Here is a 17993-nt window from a genome sequence, read left to right as displayed (position 1 = left end):
CCAGGGGGAGACACATACGCCTAGACGAGGTTACTTTACAAAGCGAAAAGAAAGTATAATCAAGGTACTAACCTGCTCAATCACTCGCTTTGCCAAATTAATTTGAGGAGTGAGTGAGCGTGACCCCAGGTGTTTGATATCGAGCATATCGACGCAGAAAGTACTTGTAGTAATCAAATTACTCCTCATTCTCAGCCTCTGCAAAAATAACTCGTTTATATCCACCATCTTAAGATTATCATGATAACGCTATTAAAAATTCTTTCTGAAGATATTTTGAATTTCAGAAGTTCCTCCATCTGCTTCCTATTTAACCGCGGTCATAACGACCTACATGCTTCATAATTAATTCGTTTGGTCCATAAGTCACGTAAATCTGCTCATACAATTTGTTTTTTAATTTTATCACTCAAAAATGGTTATACAGAACTGTCTGCTTTATTGACACATCAGAGCCATACCGGGCTATCTCATACGTTGCCTTATTTTCTCAGTCCGCGAACGCAGCAAAGATTGGAATTGAGGTGACAAAGTGATTCCACATGCGACATACATTTTCACGCCGATTCCACGAAGATAGGGGCATTTTCTACTGAAACCGTGCTATTTGGTAGAGTACTAGCTGCCATAAATCTTGCTGGTTGACGCTGCTGTCGTTTATTCAAACGAAAATACTGATTTATTTGCGGGTTCTCCGGATAGATACCGGCTCCGGCTGCCTGCTCATGACCATCATTTCCCACTGGTAGCTCTACATACCCTTGAATTGAACTTTCAAACCAGCGTAGGCAGCCTTTTTCACTCACAGTTTTTATATGTTTGCATTCTCAAGTCAGAAGGTGCAGATAATGTAAATCCCGTCATGGGCTTAGCCACTTGCCGTTTCCGAAATGCCTAGGCATGCGAGACTTTGAACTTTCTACATTATTTTATTATTGTTCTCTTTCTCTAGAACTTTCCTCCAGACTATTTCGTTATACCCTGAAATCCGTGCAATGGCTGTGGTTATTTTTCAAAAGTCCATTTCCAGCTGTATGAGCCCTACTTTCCGCTTAAACCCCCTATTTCATATACCTTTCTTAATTTGGTCTGGAGTTTAAAATGATACCTGGAAACGGCACAGAATAGGTGGAATTGTTTTGTTTTTGTTTTTTAAGACGAGTAATGTTTTGTAGCAGTCAATCCGCAAGTCGTGCTGTGTTTCCGGCAAACATATGTCGCCTAGTACTCGCTGGTTCACTTATCTTTGAATTAAATTTAAGCGATTTCAGAATTCCTTCTTTGATTTTCCCACCGCAAAGGCTACCGGCATTAGTTCTGGTCCCTACATAAACGAAGCCATCTAAGTTTTCGAAAGTATAGCTATCTGTCAATAATGACGTAAGTACCTCGACGCGTATGCACTAACTGTATGTCTGATGGTAGGAGCAACTTCATTTTGTCCTCAAACCTATGCGCTTTGATTCTCTATCGAATATCGAGAACGCAGGAAAGACATTTCGATTGTTGTTAACGGTACTATCGATTTCGTAATTGTACATTATTACAAAAATTGGATCCGAGCGCTTTAGTTTCACGACTCTTTTATTGTTATCTTCTCCAACATCAGACATTATGACTGTAGGCTAATCATCTTCTCAACGAAATTCGGTGCTGCTACCATACAAAGGTTGGAAAAGCATTCAAAGTTATTGTTCTTACAGGAGTTTGCCCTGGTATTGAAACCTTCCGAATGTTACCTAACCTCCTGGTAAAATTTTCGGGAATTTATCCTGCCGGCCAACATTTCAAGCTCTTTGTACTTACGTTTTTGCCTCTGCAGCCTCTGTTTCAGTCCCACATGGCTCGCGTTGAGCCCGTTATTCCCGATACCCTATAGGCAGAATATTTTTTTTCGGATGCGGCGTGATATTCCTGATCATACCAATTACTCTTTCGGACACTTTGAAATCCGAATACTTCTTCGGCGAGGCCGGTATGTAATGAGAGGGGAATGTGATATTACGCTCGCATATGTCGTTTTGTTTAAGAGTGCAGCTTTTCGTTTTGGATCCAGAAAAAGCCATGCTGAGCCGATGGATCTTCTTATGCTGGAAGTTACTTTTTTGAAAGCTGGGATTTGTGTATTTGCGTGAAGTGGCCGCATTGTGCGACGGAATCTACCAGCAAAAATCCGGTACCGAATTTTCTTACCTTAGGGATGAATATAACCCTGACCTTCATTAAAAATTTCGGTACTTACTTATCGTTTAAGCATCTTGAGGAAATACTTGTAAAATGAAGTATCGAGCTATCGCATGAGTGCTGCAACATTTCTGACACCACACCTTCGCAGGTTTTCATAGAAAGGCAATATATCGCTCCAGCTCCGCGAAGTAATACCTAACGCTAGTTCCAAGGATCGAGGTAATCGGAGCAGGGGTGGGTTTTTAGTGGTGTGAGCCAAAAGGCAAGTCCGACACGTTTCGGTTTTCAAGCTTTGTGCCACCTCTAGAGAAAAACCCTAATTCACCGCTACTTGAACGGATAGAAGGACTTCATAGACAAAGTTAATTTTGCACCAAGCATAATGAGACTACTATCCTACGTGTGTCGAATGACTTATTTGTTACCAGGATGTTTGGTTTGTGCTACTTGGAAAATGGGTTTCCTTAAGGATCTCCAGAAACTTCTAGCCAGAGATCGTCCAGGTGTAAGAGTTGGCTGTCCCCGACGTGCCTTGTCAAAGCCACATCGGACTCACTTAAAACCTTTCTAACCTAGACTGTACATTTGTGGTCTCCAAGGGTCTATAGGAATCCAGAAATAAAAAATTTTGACTTGCATAATTCTACTAAAAAATATGCTGATACTTTTTGCATAACAAATTTTGTTTTCTCTTAATTTTTTTTTTTAATTTGTTTGCGATCAAAATTCTGTTACAAAAAACTTTCCCTCAAAAAAATGTCTACCCTTCCATTGCATTTTTGTATTCCCTTTTGGGAGAACTGTTTATTCAATGGCACGCAAAAAAATCCATACCAAATAAAAAAAATCCGCTTTAGCGAAAACCCAAAGTAACTTATTACCATTTTAAAAATATTTATTTCGATTACTTTTACAAGCACTTTCCACTTCAATGGCCGCAAAATTTAGCATAGTTATTAATATTGTTAACTATGCCATAAAACTACCAACAAATAAATACACATTTATGTGGCAAAGGCAAGCGTAAAACTTCCGTATCAAATAAAATGGCGTACAATTACGTTTAAAAAGGTTTTCGAAAAACCACAAAAAAAAGGAAAAAAAAATGCTGCACTCCCACTACACGGCTTGACCGGATTTAACCTCGGCAATAAAGCAAGCGGATTCGCTTTTTCTGTATGTAATTGTAATTGAACACTTGCGAACTTTAAAGCAAATATACATGAATTATTATTTTTTTTACATGCGTATGTGTGCTTCTATATATGTATGTTTGTAAGTGTTGGTGCAATCAACGCACTCAAGTCGATTTAACATTATATTGCCCGATTCGATTGATTACACCGGCAATGCGTGCCAACAGCAATAATAACAGCTACAACAATTGCAACAAAATTGAGCAAAAAAAAAACAATTACGATATATGCGATTGCAAAAACAATGTTGCAAGACATGCGTTTGCGTGTGTGTAGTCAGCAACATGAATGCGCACGTAAATCGGTATTTTTCACATCTCCACTTCGCACTTTCATATTCCACCACCCAACGCCTCTAAGGCTTGCACACGCATACTTTCAAAAACTCGTAGTACCCCTGCAGAAAAAATTATCATTTGGTGAAAATTAACTCACTTGTAGTTAACTTTTTTGCGGGATTTCTATAAAATACTAGCAGACCCGGCGAACTTCGTCCGGCCCAAAATTAATTTTTTTATTGAAACATTTTGGTCCAACATTTGCACCAACAATTCACGTCCACGATTTCCAGTGATGCATTTTTCTGCTAACGGTTTGGTGGTTGCACAACCACTTCACAACGACATAAATTTGAAGAACTTTTTTCTCTTCACTCCCTCGCGGCAACAATGATCCGGTTCGATGGTGACTCTGTCCTTGAAACTGTGTAGTATAGATAGTATAGTTGGTGGGTGAGTATCGTTGTTTTACAGAAATCCTACATACATAAACATATTCAAAATATGTATTGGTAACGGTAAAGGCAATACTATTGCAAAAAAGAGCTGCCACGTGGCGCTAGAGTCATTACGAATAATCGCCAAGTTAGAAAAGGTGCCGTGAATGTCAGATTAGATCGACCTGTTGCGCCATTGAGTATATCGAATTCTTATGTGTTACGATTGGCCCAATGTATGTGATTTTTGTCGGTATAGTTATGCCTTAAAGCTTCATTCGAAGACACGAGGGTTGAGTTGTGCAGGAGTAAATCTCAAATCACTACCGATAAATCAAGCGCCAAAACCACCGCACGCCTTTTACTGTGATAAATTCAAGTAAACAAAAATTTATTTTCACTTAAATTGCTTTCGTGAAACTTATTTACTTTTAAGGTATTTCGTCTGAAATAAGTCAATGTTAATTTGATTTCTGTAGAACAATCATACGCATCCATTTTGAAATTGCCACCAACTATACTATAAAGTTTCTGGGACAGATTCACTATAGAAACGGATCATTGTTGCCGCCAGGCAATTAAGAGAAAAAGTTCTTCAAATTTATTTCGTTGTGAGACTAACCGTTCTATGAAATGTTACATAATTAGAAAAATTCAGGATTTCTTTACGGACATAACGCTTTCGTTAGGTTATTTAAGGCGGAAAACGACCACCTAACCATAATCTTAACCGATCAGCGTGCCAATGGAAATCGTAAACGTGAATTGTTGGTGAAAATGTAGGACCAAAAAGTTTCAATAAAAAAAAAAAAAATATTTTAATATTTAATTTAAACTAATTGAAATACATTTTTAAAAAGTTGGCAAGCCTTGTGAAAGACTTCAATATTATTTAAAACTTTAAAACTAAAGGTTTCTTAACAATATTATGTTTGACAACCATATTTTAATTCTTCAGATAGCTTACGTATAATTAATTTAAATTTTACTTCTCAAACAGGTGGTAACCCTTTTCAAAATACATTCAAACTACAGCTTTTTAAGCCTCTTGACATCCATTTTTTAATATAATTTTCAAATAAATAACTCCCTTGATTGAAGTTAGATTAGATTTTTTTAAAAGGGGCAGCCATCCATGAATAGAGAGTGATTTTATATATCTCCATACCAGTAATCTATCAAAAATATTTCCTTAGAAATGCCGAGATTAAATGTATCGTATATTTTAAGTTGGGCTAAATGACAGCAGTGTTCAAAATTTCAAGATGATCGGTTGAATACTTAAAGCATGAAAGCGTAGCAAACAAACAAACTCGCTTTCGGATTTACATATAATATTAGTAAGGATAACTCGACTCCAGCGCCACCCGGCGGCTCTTGTTTGCAATAGTACTGTCCTTAAAAATACATATCTCGAATATGAGTCAAATTGGATCATAAATACCATTTTTAGTAAAAACTCGACTCCCGAGCCACTTGGCAAGCAAAGTTTTTTCGCAAAAATATTTCTCTTTACGATACCAATCATATTTCGAATATAAACCAGATCGGATCATAAGTAAGATTTTAGTAACAACTCGACTCTAGCGCCACCTGGCGGGTCAAACTGTGAGTCTAACAATCCAGAGACCACCTCAAACAAAACCAAAAATTCATTAAAATCGGTTCACTCACAAACACACGTACAGAAGAATGTTATACACATACAAAGGTACGTAATAGTTTCAGTATGTTTGAAAGGCGCCACGTCTCTTTTTCAAATAGCCCCAATTTTCTCTAATCCATGGTGTTTATTAGAGCAACAGAAGCCAAATCAACAATCTGTCTGTCTGTCGGTCTGTCTGTATGTTTATACGCGCATAACTCGAAAACTCATGCATGTAATTCAGTACAGTTTTCACCGGTGTATTTCTAGAGGTCCAACTTAAAATATAAAAAGAAAACAAATTCGAGATATGCGACCTGTTTGAAAATTGCAGTTTAAGTAAAGTGCTAAGAAAAAGCAAATATTGCCATATGGCTGCCAAGAGAATGAGGTTTAAGAAGGCTTACAGTCGAAAATATTTTGGCTAAAGGTTACCACCTGTTTAAAATAAATAGAATATTGTAATATGGGTATCAACTTAAAGAGGTTTAGGAAAGTTTACTGCCGAAAATATTGTCGAGGAGGGTTGCCATCTGTTTGAAAAATTGTATTAAATTAAATTGGTAAAAAAATAATAATTATTACAATACGGGTATTAAACAGCACAAATAAACTTTTTGGGTGCAGTGAAGCATGCCAGGTCAAATATATGTATGTGTTAATAAAATAAAAAAATAAAATAGTAAAAAAAAATTTAAAAAAATATTGTTTTTTTATTGTTAGTTGACATCTAATGCACTATTTCGCTGCCATCGCCGTAGAAATATAGTTAGCATTCCTTAAATAAAATATACCTCTAATTCCTTCCTTATCAACTTCCAGTTAACCTATGGTTAGATACTTTTCCTGCAGGGACGTGCGTACATATCACCAAAATGTATGTGTATCTCTGTAACATTAGTATGCGCAAATCGGGGAGTTATTGCACGCGAATTGTTGATTTTCGTTTCACATTTTGCATGAAATTCTGTTTATGACCCTGCGCGCATTCACACCGCGCACACAGATGCACAGTCCCATACCCAATCCAGCAAACTTCTACTTGCAATTTGCAATTGTGTAAAAGTTAAGTTTTGTATGGTAAGTAAGTGTGTGGGTGGGTGGTTGGTTGGGCGGCTACTTAACTACTTGCCGTCTGGCTGAGCGCGCGTTTGACCTCGCTCGCTTCAATGACTGTGTGAACTGAGTGAATGAAAGCGCAATGTTCAATGCGTGCATTCGCCGTTCATTTCTATGTTTTTTCTCCTTTCAAACATCGGTACATGTGCTATGTGTTTGTGTGCGTTTATTTGTTTATTTTCTTCCCTATCGCTTAACTGGTAATGTTTTGTGTTATTGTTTAGCAAATGGTCAATAATTTTATTTTATAACTTGCACGTTTACATGGCTGCATACCAATGTGACTCCCTCTCCCTCAAATGAACGCTAAAAAGTTGCGTGTACTCGAGTATGTATGGATGTGTATTGTGTGCGTGCGTGCGTGCTTGTTCTTAGTGAAAACAATAAATTATTTACGAGTACTGCAGTAATCATCGAAATCACTCAAAGGCAATACGCAAAAGTTTTATATAAATAATGAAACGTTAACTTCCTTTTATGTAACGCGCGCTCTCGGATGGTTGCTCTTAATATGAAAACTAAAGGAATGCCTGAGAAAATTATGAGAATTTTCAACTTTTGCAAAGAGTCAGCGGACCTACATACAATATTGGCCCCCACATTCTTAAGACTGTTTAAAGCTCTTCCTCTATGCAATGCCCCTTTATATCCTGTTCAGTTTGGAAACTTTAAAGTACGAACATACCATGCAAGTATGGTCGAAAATATCGTCGAGTCACAGAAGTTTTGCTCGGTGTGCTTTTTTGGATTAGAGTAATATTTGGAGAAGTGAACAGGTCATCTAATTACCGGGACCAAAAACCATCATGTCCCTTACATGTACTTCGCTAGAGTTCTTCTTTGGTCGACGTAATTTTAAGAAGCCTCCGGAGAGCTTCTCTGGCTGACCACTATTTAGGTCCTATCGATGGCCCCGGGCTGCTTCAGCTCAACTGGTCGGTAGCCATCAATTTATCAATGAACTATACTAACTTTATACTAGCTCAGGAAATTTTTTTGATTGTATACTATAGAATTTTGCTCCACTGCCATGATTTTTCTTATGGCATGCCTATTCTTCCGCGGGCTGGGTCGTTTATTGTCCCATTGTATTTGCGAAATATTGCCGTAAAAGCTGGAAAGCGTTCTTGCAATCTTGATTTCGACGCTCATTTGGACCATTAATATTAGCATTAAGTACTAGCTTAAGGCGTGCAAAGATTTCCCATATAGAATACACGTAAACTTTGATTGCTTTTCTTCAAAATTCTATAGCTCAGAAGCATTTTATGGTCTAATCATGGTTAGTGATGGATTTTCTTCAGAATTGAACGTTCTACAAAAGTGTCCATTGCAGCGTAACTTAAGCTCTCACCAGCGAGTCACTAAACCCAATATTTTCATGAGATTCCCTTTTTGCCCCTATCTCGTAAATAACAAGAGGTGCCGAAAAATATGAAATCACAAGCTTGCAGGTCATGCAATTTCCTAGAAAAAATTTGCAGATAACCAAATCGCTAATATCGATATTTCTTGAGATATTGGGCTTTGCAGTTGATCAACAATTAATGAAAATTCCCCACTAGCACCCTAATACATATATTTGAGCAAATTATTTTTTCATACATATACACCCCGCTTAACTTGAATAGGTACAAATTTTTTCATCTGATGTGAGCTTATATCTGGACTAGGAATGTTAATCCCGGCATCCTTTTCTTGACTAGTATTGGCTATATGCCTTTTTTATTTAATAATTAATATTAAATGTGCTTAGAGAAGAAGTATGGGTACAAAATTAATGAGGAAATCCTGTAGTATTTAAACAGATTCAAGTTTCTGGTACAGAAGGGCTGGTAAATATTGAAAATGTAATTTTAAAATTTTATCCTTGAAATTTCGCAATATTTGTTTTTGAAAAAATTATATGTTAAGCGCTTATATAAACACGATAACATCCTCTAGTTTCATTCTACTAACTTTGTCAGATTTTTTTTTAATTTTTTAAATTAATCATATCTTTGAAATTACAAAGTCTTTCAAAATAAATCCTGCGGTCAGAGAGAAAAAATAAAAATGCCAGTTAAAATAAAAAAGTAGGTTTCAAACCCATTTATTATTATTTATTTCATTGTAGGACAGCTTCTCTAACAATCGATTCAAGTTGTTGAAAAGTAAAGAATATCTCAGTCCCAGGACTAATCCCGAGATCGCGGGATTGTGACAACGCCTTCCCGAAAAGCCCGGAATCGGAAAAACCCGAAAAATTAACATCCCTAATCTGGACTTCCCTAATCTGGAATCGATTTCAAAGTGAATCAAAATAATAAACATAAATTTCATGTAGCTTGATAAAACATGGAATAAAATTCGAACTAACAAAGGTGTTTTCTTCATTTTCACCACTTTTCTTTAAAATTGATTATTCTACAAAATGAGGTCAAAAGGAAACTTCTGCGTTGCCCACAAGCCCAGATATAAGCGCCGATCTGGGGAAATAATGTGTGCCTATTCAAGTGAAGCGGTGCGTTGATATAAAAGCGTGCTTAGCTGGAAGTATCTGCGCATTGCATTAGCTACATTTCTCAGGACCTGTTTTTTTAATGCTTTATAAATTCTTCTAATTTTAATTTCTTACATTATGAGTATAATTACTTAATTTGCCATACATTTGTGAAATAATTGTTTGCAAACAAACAACTGTTGCAGTTTCCATGCAATGTGAAATTATTCCAATTTTTTCAACTACTACTATATTAAAGTATTTGCATATTTACATACATGCTTAATCTCAGAGTAGTAGTATGAAAATTGTGTAATGGGGGATGTGAACTTCAAGCTCTCCGACTCAGGCTATTTGTGTAAAGCTGGGAAATTAATTATACCCAAGACTGAACAATGCAACTAGTTTTTACGAGTACAATGGCGGAGTTGGCGAAATTAAATTAAATTGTTTAATTATTTTAACATTTTTCTAACCGCTTGGTATCCCCGTTTCAAATGCCGCCCATGCGCACCGCCTTTGTTACTAATCACATATAAAACGACGCACGTCTTTAACTCTGAAACAGTCGTCCACTAAAACTATTTAAATTCGAATTTATTAATTTCGTGCTAGTGCTTGATAATGTCTGCATCCTCCGAGGCCACTGAACCGGCAGCTACCGTAAAAGATTTCGTGAAGATACCACTCTTTCTGATAAGTCTCAATGGTGAAAAACTATTCAAATGGACACCAGATGAGCCACCATCCCGACGACAGAAGATATTTCTTCGCACCTTCAGTACGATTGTGACATTCAATTTCTCTAGCATGATACTCTTCCTCATCTACGATCGCTTGGAAAGTGCTTTAGATTACACTGCGCTCACCATCTATTGGGGATTTGGACTCAATTCATTGATGAAAGGTGGCACATTGTGGCTCGGTCGTCATGAACTGGAATTCATAATCAAAGGCTTAATGGCAAGGCATCCGAAGACGCCAGAGAAACGTCATGCCTTTCGCTTGGTGCCTTACTATAAGAAAATAACTGCCTACAACAAATATTTGACACTCTGGCATCTCGGTACGACAACTCTGTTCAATTTGCATCCAATCGCCTCATCGGCTGTGGAGTACTTATGGCGGGAGGATAAGAAGCAGGGATTCAATTATAGGTTTCCCTTCATGATGTGGTATTTTTATAATGAGGAGAAACCCATTCCTTACTTATTTTCGTATACACTACAATGCTTTGGTTCATATTACATGTCCTATTTATTTTTGGGTGGCGATTTACTACTCATTACTCTCGTACACTTGGTCAATATGCATTTCGATTATTTGGGTAGACATATTGAGCAATTTCAGCCAAGTGGTACAGACGAGGATATAAAAGAACTGGGGCCTTTGCTGGGGTATCATCATGAGATATTGGAGTGAGTGGTTTGATGTTGACGAAATTTAAATTGAAACTACTAGGAGAAGCTTAAACTTTTTTCTTTTAATAAAATAAGAAGAGGTCTTCAGATTCATTACTGAAGGTCATAGCTACCAGTTGCACCTCTACCTTTGGGATCAAATACTTTGCTTATACCTTCCTATAATTTCAGCTACGCCGAGCGCATAGACTCCACCTTTAGTCTGTCCATTCTTCTGAACTATATGGGCACCTGCGTGGTCCTTTGTCTCATTGGACTGCAACTGGTTGCCGGCACAGAATTCTTAAGCGTTGTCAAATTTCTAGCTTTTCTCATCGCAACTATGGTGCACGTTTACTTCATCTCCTACTTTGGTAACAATCTGATTGATTTGGTAAAACGAAAAACTCTTTTAGAAGAAAATATTCACACTTCACTAAAAATTGCTTATCTTTCCACAGAGTTCTGGCATAAGTGATGCATTTTACAATCATGCCTGGTACAAAGCAAACTACAAATACATGCGTATGTTGGTACTGCCCATAGCACGCGCTCAGCGTTATGCACATTTGACGGCTTTTCAATTCTTTGAGATCTCAATGGATAGCTTCAAATCGGTATGGGAGGAGATACATATTAACACTTACATAAGCTTTTAATAAATAATATGAAATTTTTTGTCCAAAACAGCTTTGTACCACTTCGTATCAATTCTTCACTCTCCTGCGGACTAGTTTGGTTGAAGAGGATTGATAGATTGTATATATTTGTGTATAATGGTCATAGCTACAATTTACCGAAATATCTTTATTGAAAAGCTATAACCTGTAGTTATTGCTCAGTATAATGTTGCTAAAATTTTTTCTGTAGTGGTTTATTACGAAATAAAATATTATTGCTATGAAAAACTCGTTCACGAAAACATATAACTCTTGTCTTTAGAGACTTTTTAAAAACATTTACACGCTTCGCTGGTCTTTCTAAGTAATAACAGGTTCTTTTATGTGCCAAGTTTGCGAACAACTGCCTCCAGCTAAATAACATCGTTAAGGGGCCTGAAAAATGTGCGGCTGTTTTCCGAAATCTCATTAAAGGGGGATAACGAAAGTGGATCCAGGTATTGACGATACATCATAGAAAATCGTATCTGCGAAAAGAGCTAGGTCCGAGAAGACTATCATGATGGAGTCAAAGGTATTACACCCTTCGGCATCCATCGAAATCCCTAAGACTAAATTTACTTTTTTCTTCGCATTATTTGGCCCTACAATCGTAAGTCGGTATTTATCAGTATAACATACCATCACTGAAGACTGCCAAGATTTAATAGAATGATAGGTACCGAGATAAGATTTGATTGACCGGATATTCTAACAAAAAATTCAACAACAGGCAAGGGTTTCCAAAAGAGGGCTTGCACACTTGAATGGAGCCAACACTCCTTAATGCTTTTCAATAGCGCGGCATAAGATGGCACGTTTGACGAAGAACAACATGGGCTAATATATAGGGACGAAGCTTCACTCGAAAGGTGAAAGCTACCTTACCCAAAATAATTATAATCGTCCTATTTAGTCGCGCAGAAATATTGGCGATATCAACCAAGTTAAAAAAAAGAAAATCTACTTAAAATATTCCTATGAGTAGAATATTTATGAACCAACTAAACTAAAGTGATCACGACAATTCGTTATAAAGATTACAAACCGATAAGCCGAATGTCTTTCTAAGCCTAAACCTATGAGATGCTCTCCGATTTGCATATCATAGACAGGGCGTGCAATTAGTATTACATACTCTCGACATGAGTACTTAAAAAGAATTCAAACGGCTGAGAGTCCGCATTCTTACAAGCAGTTCACCATGGCCTCCTTTATAGATATTGAGAGTACCTTCAATTATGTGTAGATGCTATAAAGTAGACGCAAACATATGTAGCGATAAAATGCTGCTTTCGATCGCGAATCGTATCTCTGTTAAGGAACATAGAAATGCAAACTGATCTAGGCAATCTTCGCTTAGTGTGAACCAGAAGAAAACTGACCTGATGTTCTGCACAAATATGACATAATTACCCAACTTTGCCAAATTGAAGGGAAACGAACAGGGTCTCTTGCAAAAAACATACTTAATTGGGGGAGCATAAAATGCTCAAGCCGCTGTGCCTGTATACGGGGAGAGAGCCAGTCCTTGGACAGGATGACTATCTTTAGAGATGCATCAATGATAGGAATTTTCTTTAAGTAGCTTCATTCGAAGCAATCTTTTCACCTACTATACCACGTAAGCTATATATCGACGGTGATGCTAAAAACTTATTATGTCAATTACTACCCCTGTAGCTTAAATGACCTGTCATCGGTTTTGTATCGCTTCTGTCAATCGTTCATCGTCATCGGGGAGACAGTACTTCTAAGCGCCAAGGTTACTAATTTACATTGGCCGTTTTGCGGTATCACTACGGCGACCATATTTTGGAAGTGAAAATACATTACATATTCATATTATGTATACATACGTGTATTCAAACATTTTTACAAATACACATTGCTGATATAGTTAGTAAATCAATGTTTCGCTGGTTTTCGTGAACTATTTTATAATGCTGGTTTCTATAATGCCTTATCCATTTTTCATCCGCCATTTGGCGGCAGCTTGAGAATCCTCCCACTACTCTAGTAGCTCTGCTGTGTAGGCTCCATTGCATCCGACGTTTTGCGTGAACGTTAACTCATTCGCGGCCATCAAATCCCTCATGCCCCTGTATCCATCAAAGGGCTATACCCAGTTATGCGTGCTTAATCAAACAATAAATAGAGTTGTCCACAAGCCTTGATGCTGCCTGACTGTTAGACATAATATTTATCGTGGCACCATTTGTCTTTCTACGAAGAATTTCACTGTTTAAGTTGAACCTTTTATTCAGGACTCTACTCTAGATACCTCCCCTCTTGCGATCACTAAATCTTATTAACTTCCAGTTGGGATTAAAGCACGTTGATTTTCTTTCTTTTCGTCAAGTTGACGATGATGGATTTTAGTGCAGTTATTGGTAGACCCTTTTCAGCGCACCCTTTCTCAGTCAGTTCTAAGGCTTCGATCTAGAGAAAAGTGTTGCAGACACCCGTAGCTGAATAGCTTATTTGCATAGCCATAAGCGGTGCCTGTTAAACTTTCCAGGAGCTCCACGCGTACAAAAGTTCAAAAGGTGTCTAGCCTTCCTCCAGAAAAGTTCATGAAGCTCTATTAGTCCTTATTGCGATAAATTCCAGTATTGCTGAAATTGTGCTAGGAAAAAATCTTATCTGCCCTGGAGAGAAGCTAAATTTTGATAATGAAATTGGAAATGCTATATCTAGATAGATTATTTACTTCTCGGTTATGTTTTGATAATCATGTTTCGACAGGAATCCCCGTTAGGAGCGAACGGCGAAGTGTGAAATGCTAAACTTTAATTCCCTTTGAATTTTCAGCAATGGCTCTAAACAATACCTCTTCGATGGTACAAAGTCCACGCAGAATGGTTCTTACCGATTTGGCTACGCCATGCATAAATAATGTAGTCTGGGCTTCCAGCCACAGAGATATTTCGGGAAACAGCATTGCAAACGTGCTAGCAAGAAAGGGACTAATCGTTAGTTAATCAAATCTTCCCAAAATGCCGACAATGGAACTATCTTCAAATGAACAATGGCTCAGATCTGTTGTCATGGAACAATACTACCACAGATACTGTTCATACTGTGCTTGTGTCGCAGTTGCGGGAACGAGAGGGAGGTAAAGAGCACATAACACTTTCTTTTTCACTGCCCTGAAATATCTCTATTACGATTTCTCAGCGGATTAAGAATCCTTGAGTTTTGCAGCCTTTGTAGAAAATGACAAATGAAACCGCTATGATTGAGGTTCAATCTGTCAATCACTTATTCAAAAAATTTTGTTTCTGCTGTGAATGAGAAGATAGATAATTATAGATTATAATCCTTTAAACGCGAAAGTAGATGGGGCACATATCAGGTCACGCCAGTTGTATCACAATGGGCCTTTAAGCAGAACCAGGGCTCTCTACATTCTCTATGGAGAGTTGCTTAGCCTAAGCTATGGTGACTTTCTGCCGCTAAGTAGTACCTATAGAGCAAAATAAGCTTTGCAAAATCCTCATTTTCTATTTTTTCTTCTTTACTCAATAAGAATAGTGAAGGAACTTGCCTCGACAAAGTAATGAATAAAACCTAAGCAATGGATTTTTCTTGAAATTTCAGAACTTTTAGTCGATTTATTTGAATACATACTTAAGTTCAAATATAAGATCTGAATTTTTAAGAAAATGCAATTGCTAAGTTTTTATCCACACTGCGCATTAGTTACTTAATTAATTTAATTAAAAAAGATTTTTAGAAAAATAAATACAGTCAAAGGTAAGCACCTCGATGAAAGAGACTGTCCTTTGAAACAAAGTGCGGATATTCAGTGTAAGTATCACTGCCAGCAATTAAGGAGGCGAAAGGTAGTACATGAAATAATACGCAAGTAAACAAACTCCCAGATAGCCAGGCAAGAATTCAAAAAAAGTTTCCCACAGTCGGATCACAACTTGTTGTGGGCTGTATGTACGAGATAGTTGGCCTCAATTTATGACCAATTCGGAGTTGCCCTTATATGAAACAGAGGATGAACTACCGAGGCGCGAGCATAGGCGACTCATACATGAAAATCAAAATTAAAAACGGAATTACGGAAATTTAACACACCAAAAATTAAGCACAGGTGCAACCCTGTAGCTTATTTCCAAAGAAAATACCTACAAATCCAAGGCTATCTGTACATTCCAACAATTATATTACCCGTAGATATATCATTTTTTTATAATACGAAATATTTTTTAATTCGTCACATTACGAATATAATTACTTAATTTCCTTGCATTAGAGAAATAATTGTTTGCAAACAAACAACTGTCGCACTTTCCATGCAATGCGAAATTATTCTAATTTTGAAAAAAAATAAATAAATAAAAATGGTTCCAAGCAAGTAGATATCCATCGCAATTGCATGCTTATTTTTCAGAGGTGTAGTACCATCTTTAGTAGGGGAGGCTTGTAATGGACACACAATATCTAACGAGAAATCCGCAGCTAGATCCCTCCAGGCCGTAGGTATATATATCGATTAATACATCATATAATCAGTACAAGAATTTTGGCTCCTAGAGTCTCCTCTCTGTCGATGCTTTGTCTAGTCGCAAGTGCAGTTTTACGGCTAGGCATCCGCCATATGGCCTTTAATGAAAAAAAAAAAAATCCATTGTCTTTTATGCACATCTAGCTTAGTTTCCTTAAAGCTTTACATTGCTTTTCACACGCCCCTCTTTGAGCGCCGCCCTTGTACAGCGTTGCATACTTATAAAAAGGGTACCAAGCTTTTGTTTACAAACATTTTCACTTCAAAACTATTCCGCTTAGCATTTATGGATTTCGGGCCAGCTCGCGGCCATGCCTTCACTTTTCGAATCGGCTGAAACAGCACCTACCATAGCGGATTTCGTGAAAATACCTCTATTTCTGCTAAGTCTGAATGGTGAGAAACTTTTCAAATGGACACCAGATGAGCCACCATCACGAAAACAAAAAATACTCCTGCGCAATTGCTGCATGATTATATTGTTTAATGTTATTGCCATGATACTGTTTTTCTTCTTCGGCCACTTGGAAAGTGCTTTAGATTACACTGCGCTCACCATCTATTGGGGATTTGCACTAAATTCTTTCATGAAGGGTGGTACATTGTGGGTCGGACGACATAAATTGGAATTCGTAATTAAAGGCTTAATGGCAAGGCATCCGAAGACGCCAGAGCAACGTCATGCCTTTCGCTTGGTGCCTTACTATCAGAAAATTATTGCCTACAACAAATATTTGACAATCTGGCATCTCGGTACGACGAGTCTGTTCAATTTACATCCGATCGTCTCATCGACTGTGGAGTACATATGGCGTAAGGATAAGGAGCAGGGATTCAATTATAGATTTCCCTTCATGATGTGGTATTATTACGACGAGAAGAAGCCAATTTTCTACTTATTTTCATATTTAATGCAATGCTGTGGCTCATATTGTGTCTCGTTCTTGTTTTTGGGTGCCGATTTGTTACTAATAACTCTCGTACACGTTGTCAATATGCATTTTGAGTATCTGGGCAGATATATTGAGGAATTTCAGCCAAGCGGCACAGACGAGGATATAGAAGTACTGGAACCATTGGTGACATATCACCTCGACATACTGGGGTAAGTGGTAATGAATTGACAAGGCTTGGAATTAAATGACTGATGGAACTTCGGATTTATTGTTCTATTCTGAAGATAAAGAAAAACATTGAAAGTTCCCTATTCTCCTTTGAGTTCAAATAATTTGTTTGATCTTACTTAGTGCCTTTCATATAATTTCAGCTACGCCGAGCGCATAGATTCCACCTTTAGTCTATCGATCCTTCTGAACTATATGGGTTCCTGCATGGTGCTTTGTCTCATAGGAGTTCAATTGGTTGGCGGCACAGAGTTCTTGAGCATCGTAAAATTTCTAGCTTTTCTCATCGCAACTATGGTGCACGTGTACTTCATCTCCTACTTTGGCAACAATCTCATTGATTTGGTAAAACGAAAAGCTTTTTTAAACGAAAATATTCACACTTCACTAAAAATTGCTTATCGTTCCACAGAGTTCTGGCATAAGTGATGCATTTTACAATCATGCCTGGTACAAAGCAAACTACAAATATATGCGATTGCTGGTGTTGCCCATAGCACGCGCTCAGCGTTATGCACATTTGACGGCTTTTCAATTCTTTGAGATCTCAATGAATAGTTTCAAATCGGTAAATGGAGAGATAAATATTTGTTAGTAACTTCTAAATATTTGAGAGTTAATTTTTTAAATCTTACTCTTTTTTCGTTTTTGGGACAGCTCTGTACCACCTCTTATCAATTCTTCACACTCCTGCGGACTAGCTTGGAAGAAAAACCCAACTAAATTTAACTTCATATGCATATGCGCCAGCTATGTTGATAAATTGACAACCATATCCTGCAGTTCTCTTTAAGCATATTGTTTCTTAACTTATCTAATTGTTCATTTTGAAATAAAATATTTTGAATATTTGATGCAGCTCACTTGCTATCAGAGCCATTCAACCGCTTAATTACATAAGTAGTATCTCTCTAAACCGGGTTGAAAGCACATATTGTTTCGAG

General features: G+C 37.4%; 2 protein-coding genes across 2 annotated transcripts; both read left to right on the top strand.

Moving 5' to 3' along the window:
- Positions 1-9968: 9968 nt before the first annotated feature.
- LOC118739886 (odorant receptor 67c-like) lies at positions 9969-11497 on the top strand. Its single transcript, XM_036471381.1, has 4 exons — positions 9969-10762; positions 10937-11138; positions 11206-11361; positions 11435-11497. The coding sequence occupies exons 1-4, from the start codon at positions 9969-9971 to the stop codon at positions 11495-11497; spliced, it is 1215 nt and encodes a 404-aa protein (XP_036327274.1).
- Positions 11498-16236: 4739 nt separating this feature from the next.
- On the top strand, positions 16237-17772 carry LOC118739885 (odorant receptor 67c-like). The gene is made up of 4 exons (XM_036471380.1): positions 16237-17030; positions 17193-17394; positions 17462-17617; positions 17707-17772. The coding sequence occupies exons 1-4, from the start codon at positions 16237-16239 to the stop codon at positions 17770-17772; spliced, it is 1218 nt and encodes a 405-aa protein (XP_036327273.1).
- The last annotated feature ends 221 nt before the right edge of the window (positions 17773-17993 follow it).

This window comes from Rhagoletis pomonella, unplaced genomic scaffold (assembly GCF_013731165.1).
Source record: "Rhagoletis pomonella isolate Grant_MI unplaced genomic scaffold, Rhpom_1.0 Rhpom_scaffold_00005, whole genome shotgun sequence".
Classification (NCBI taxonomy): Eukaryota; Metazoa; Arthropoda; class Insecta; order Diptera; family Tephritidae; genus Rhagoletis; species Rhagoletis pomonella.
Note: the sequence above shows the minus strand (reverse complement) of the source record. Positions and strands in the feature narration are given on the sequence as shown.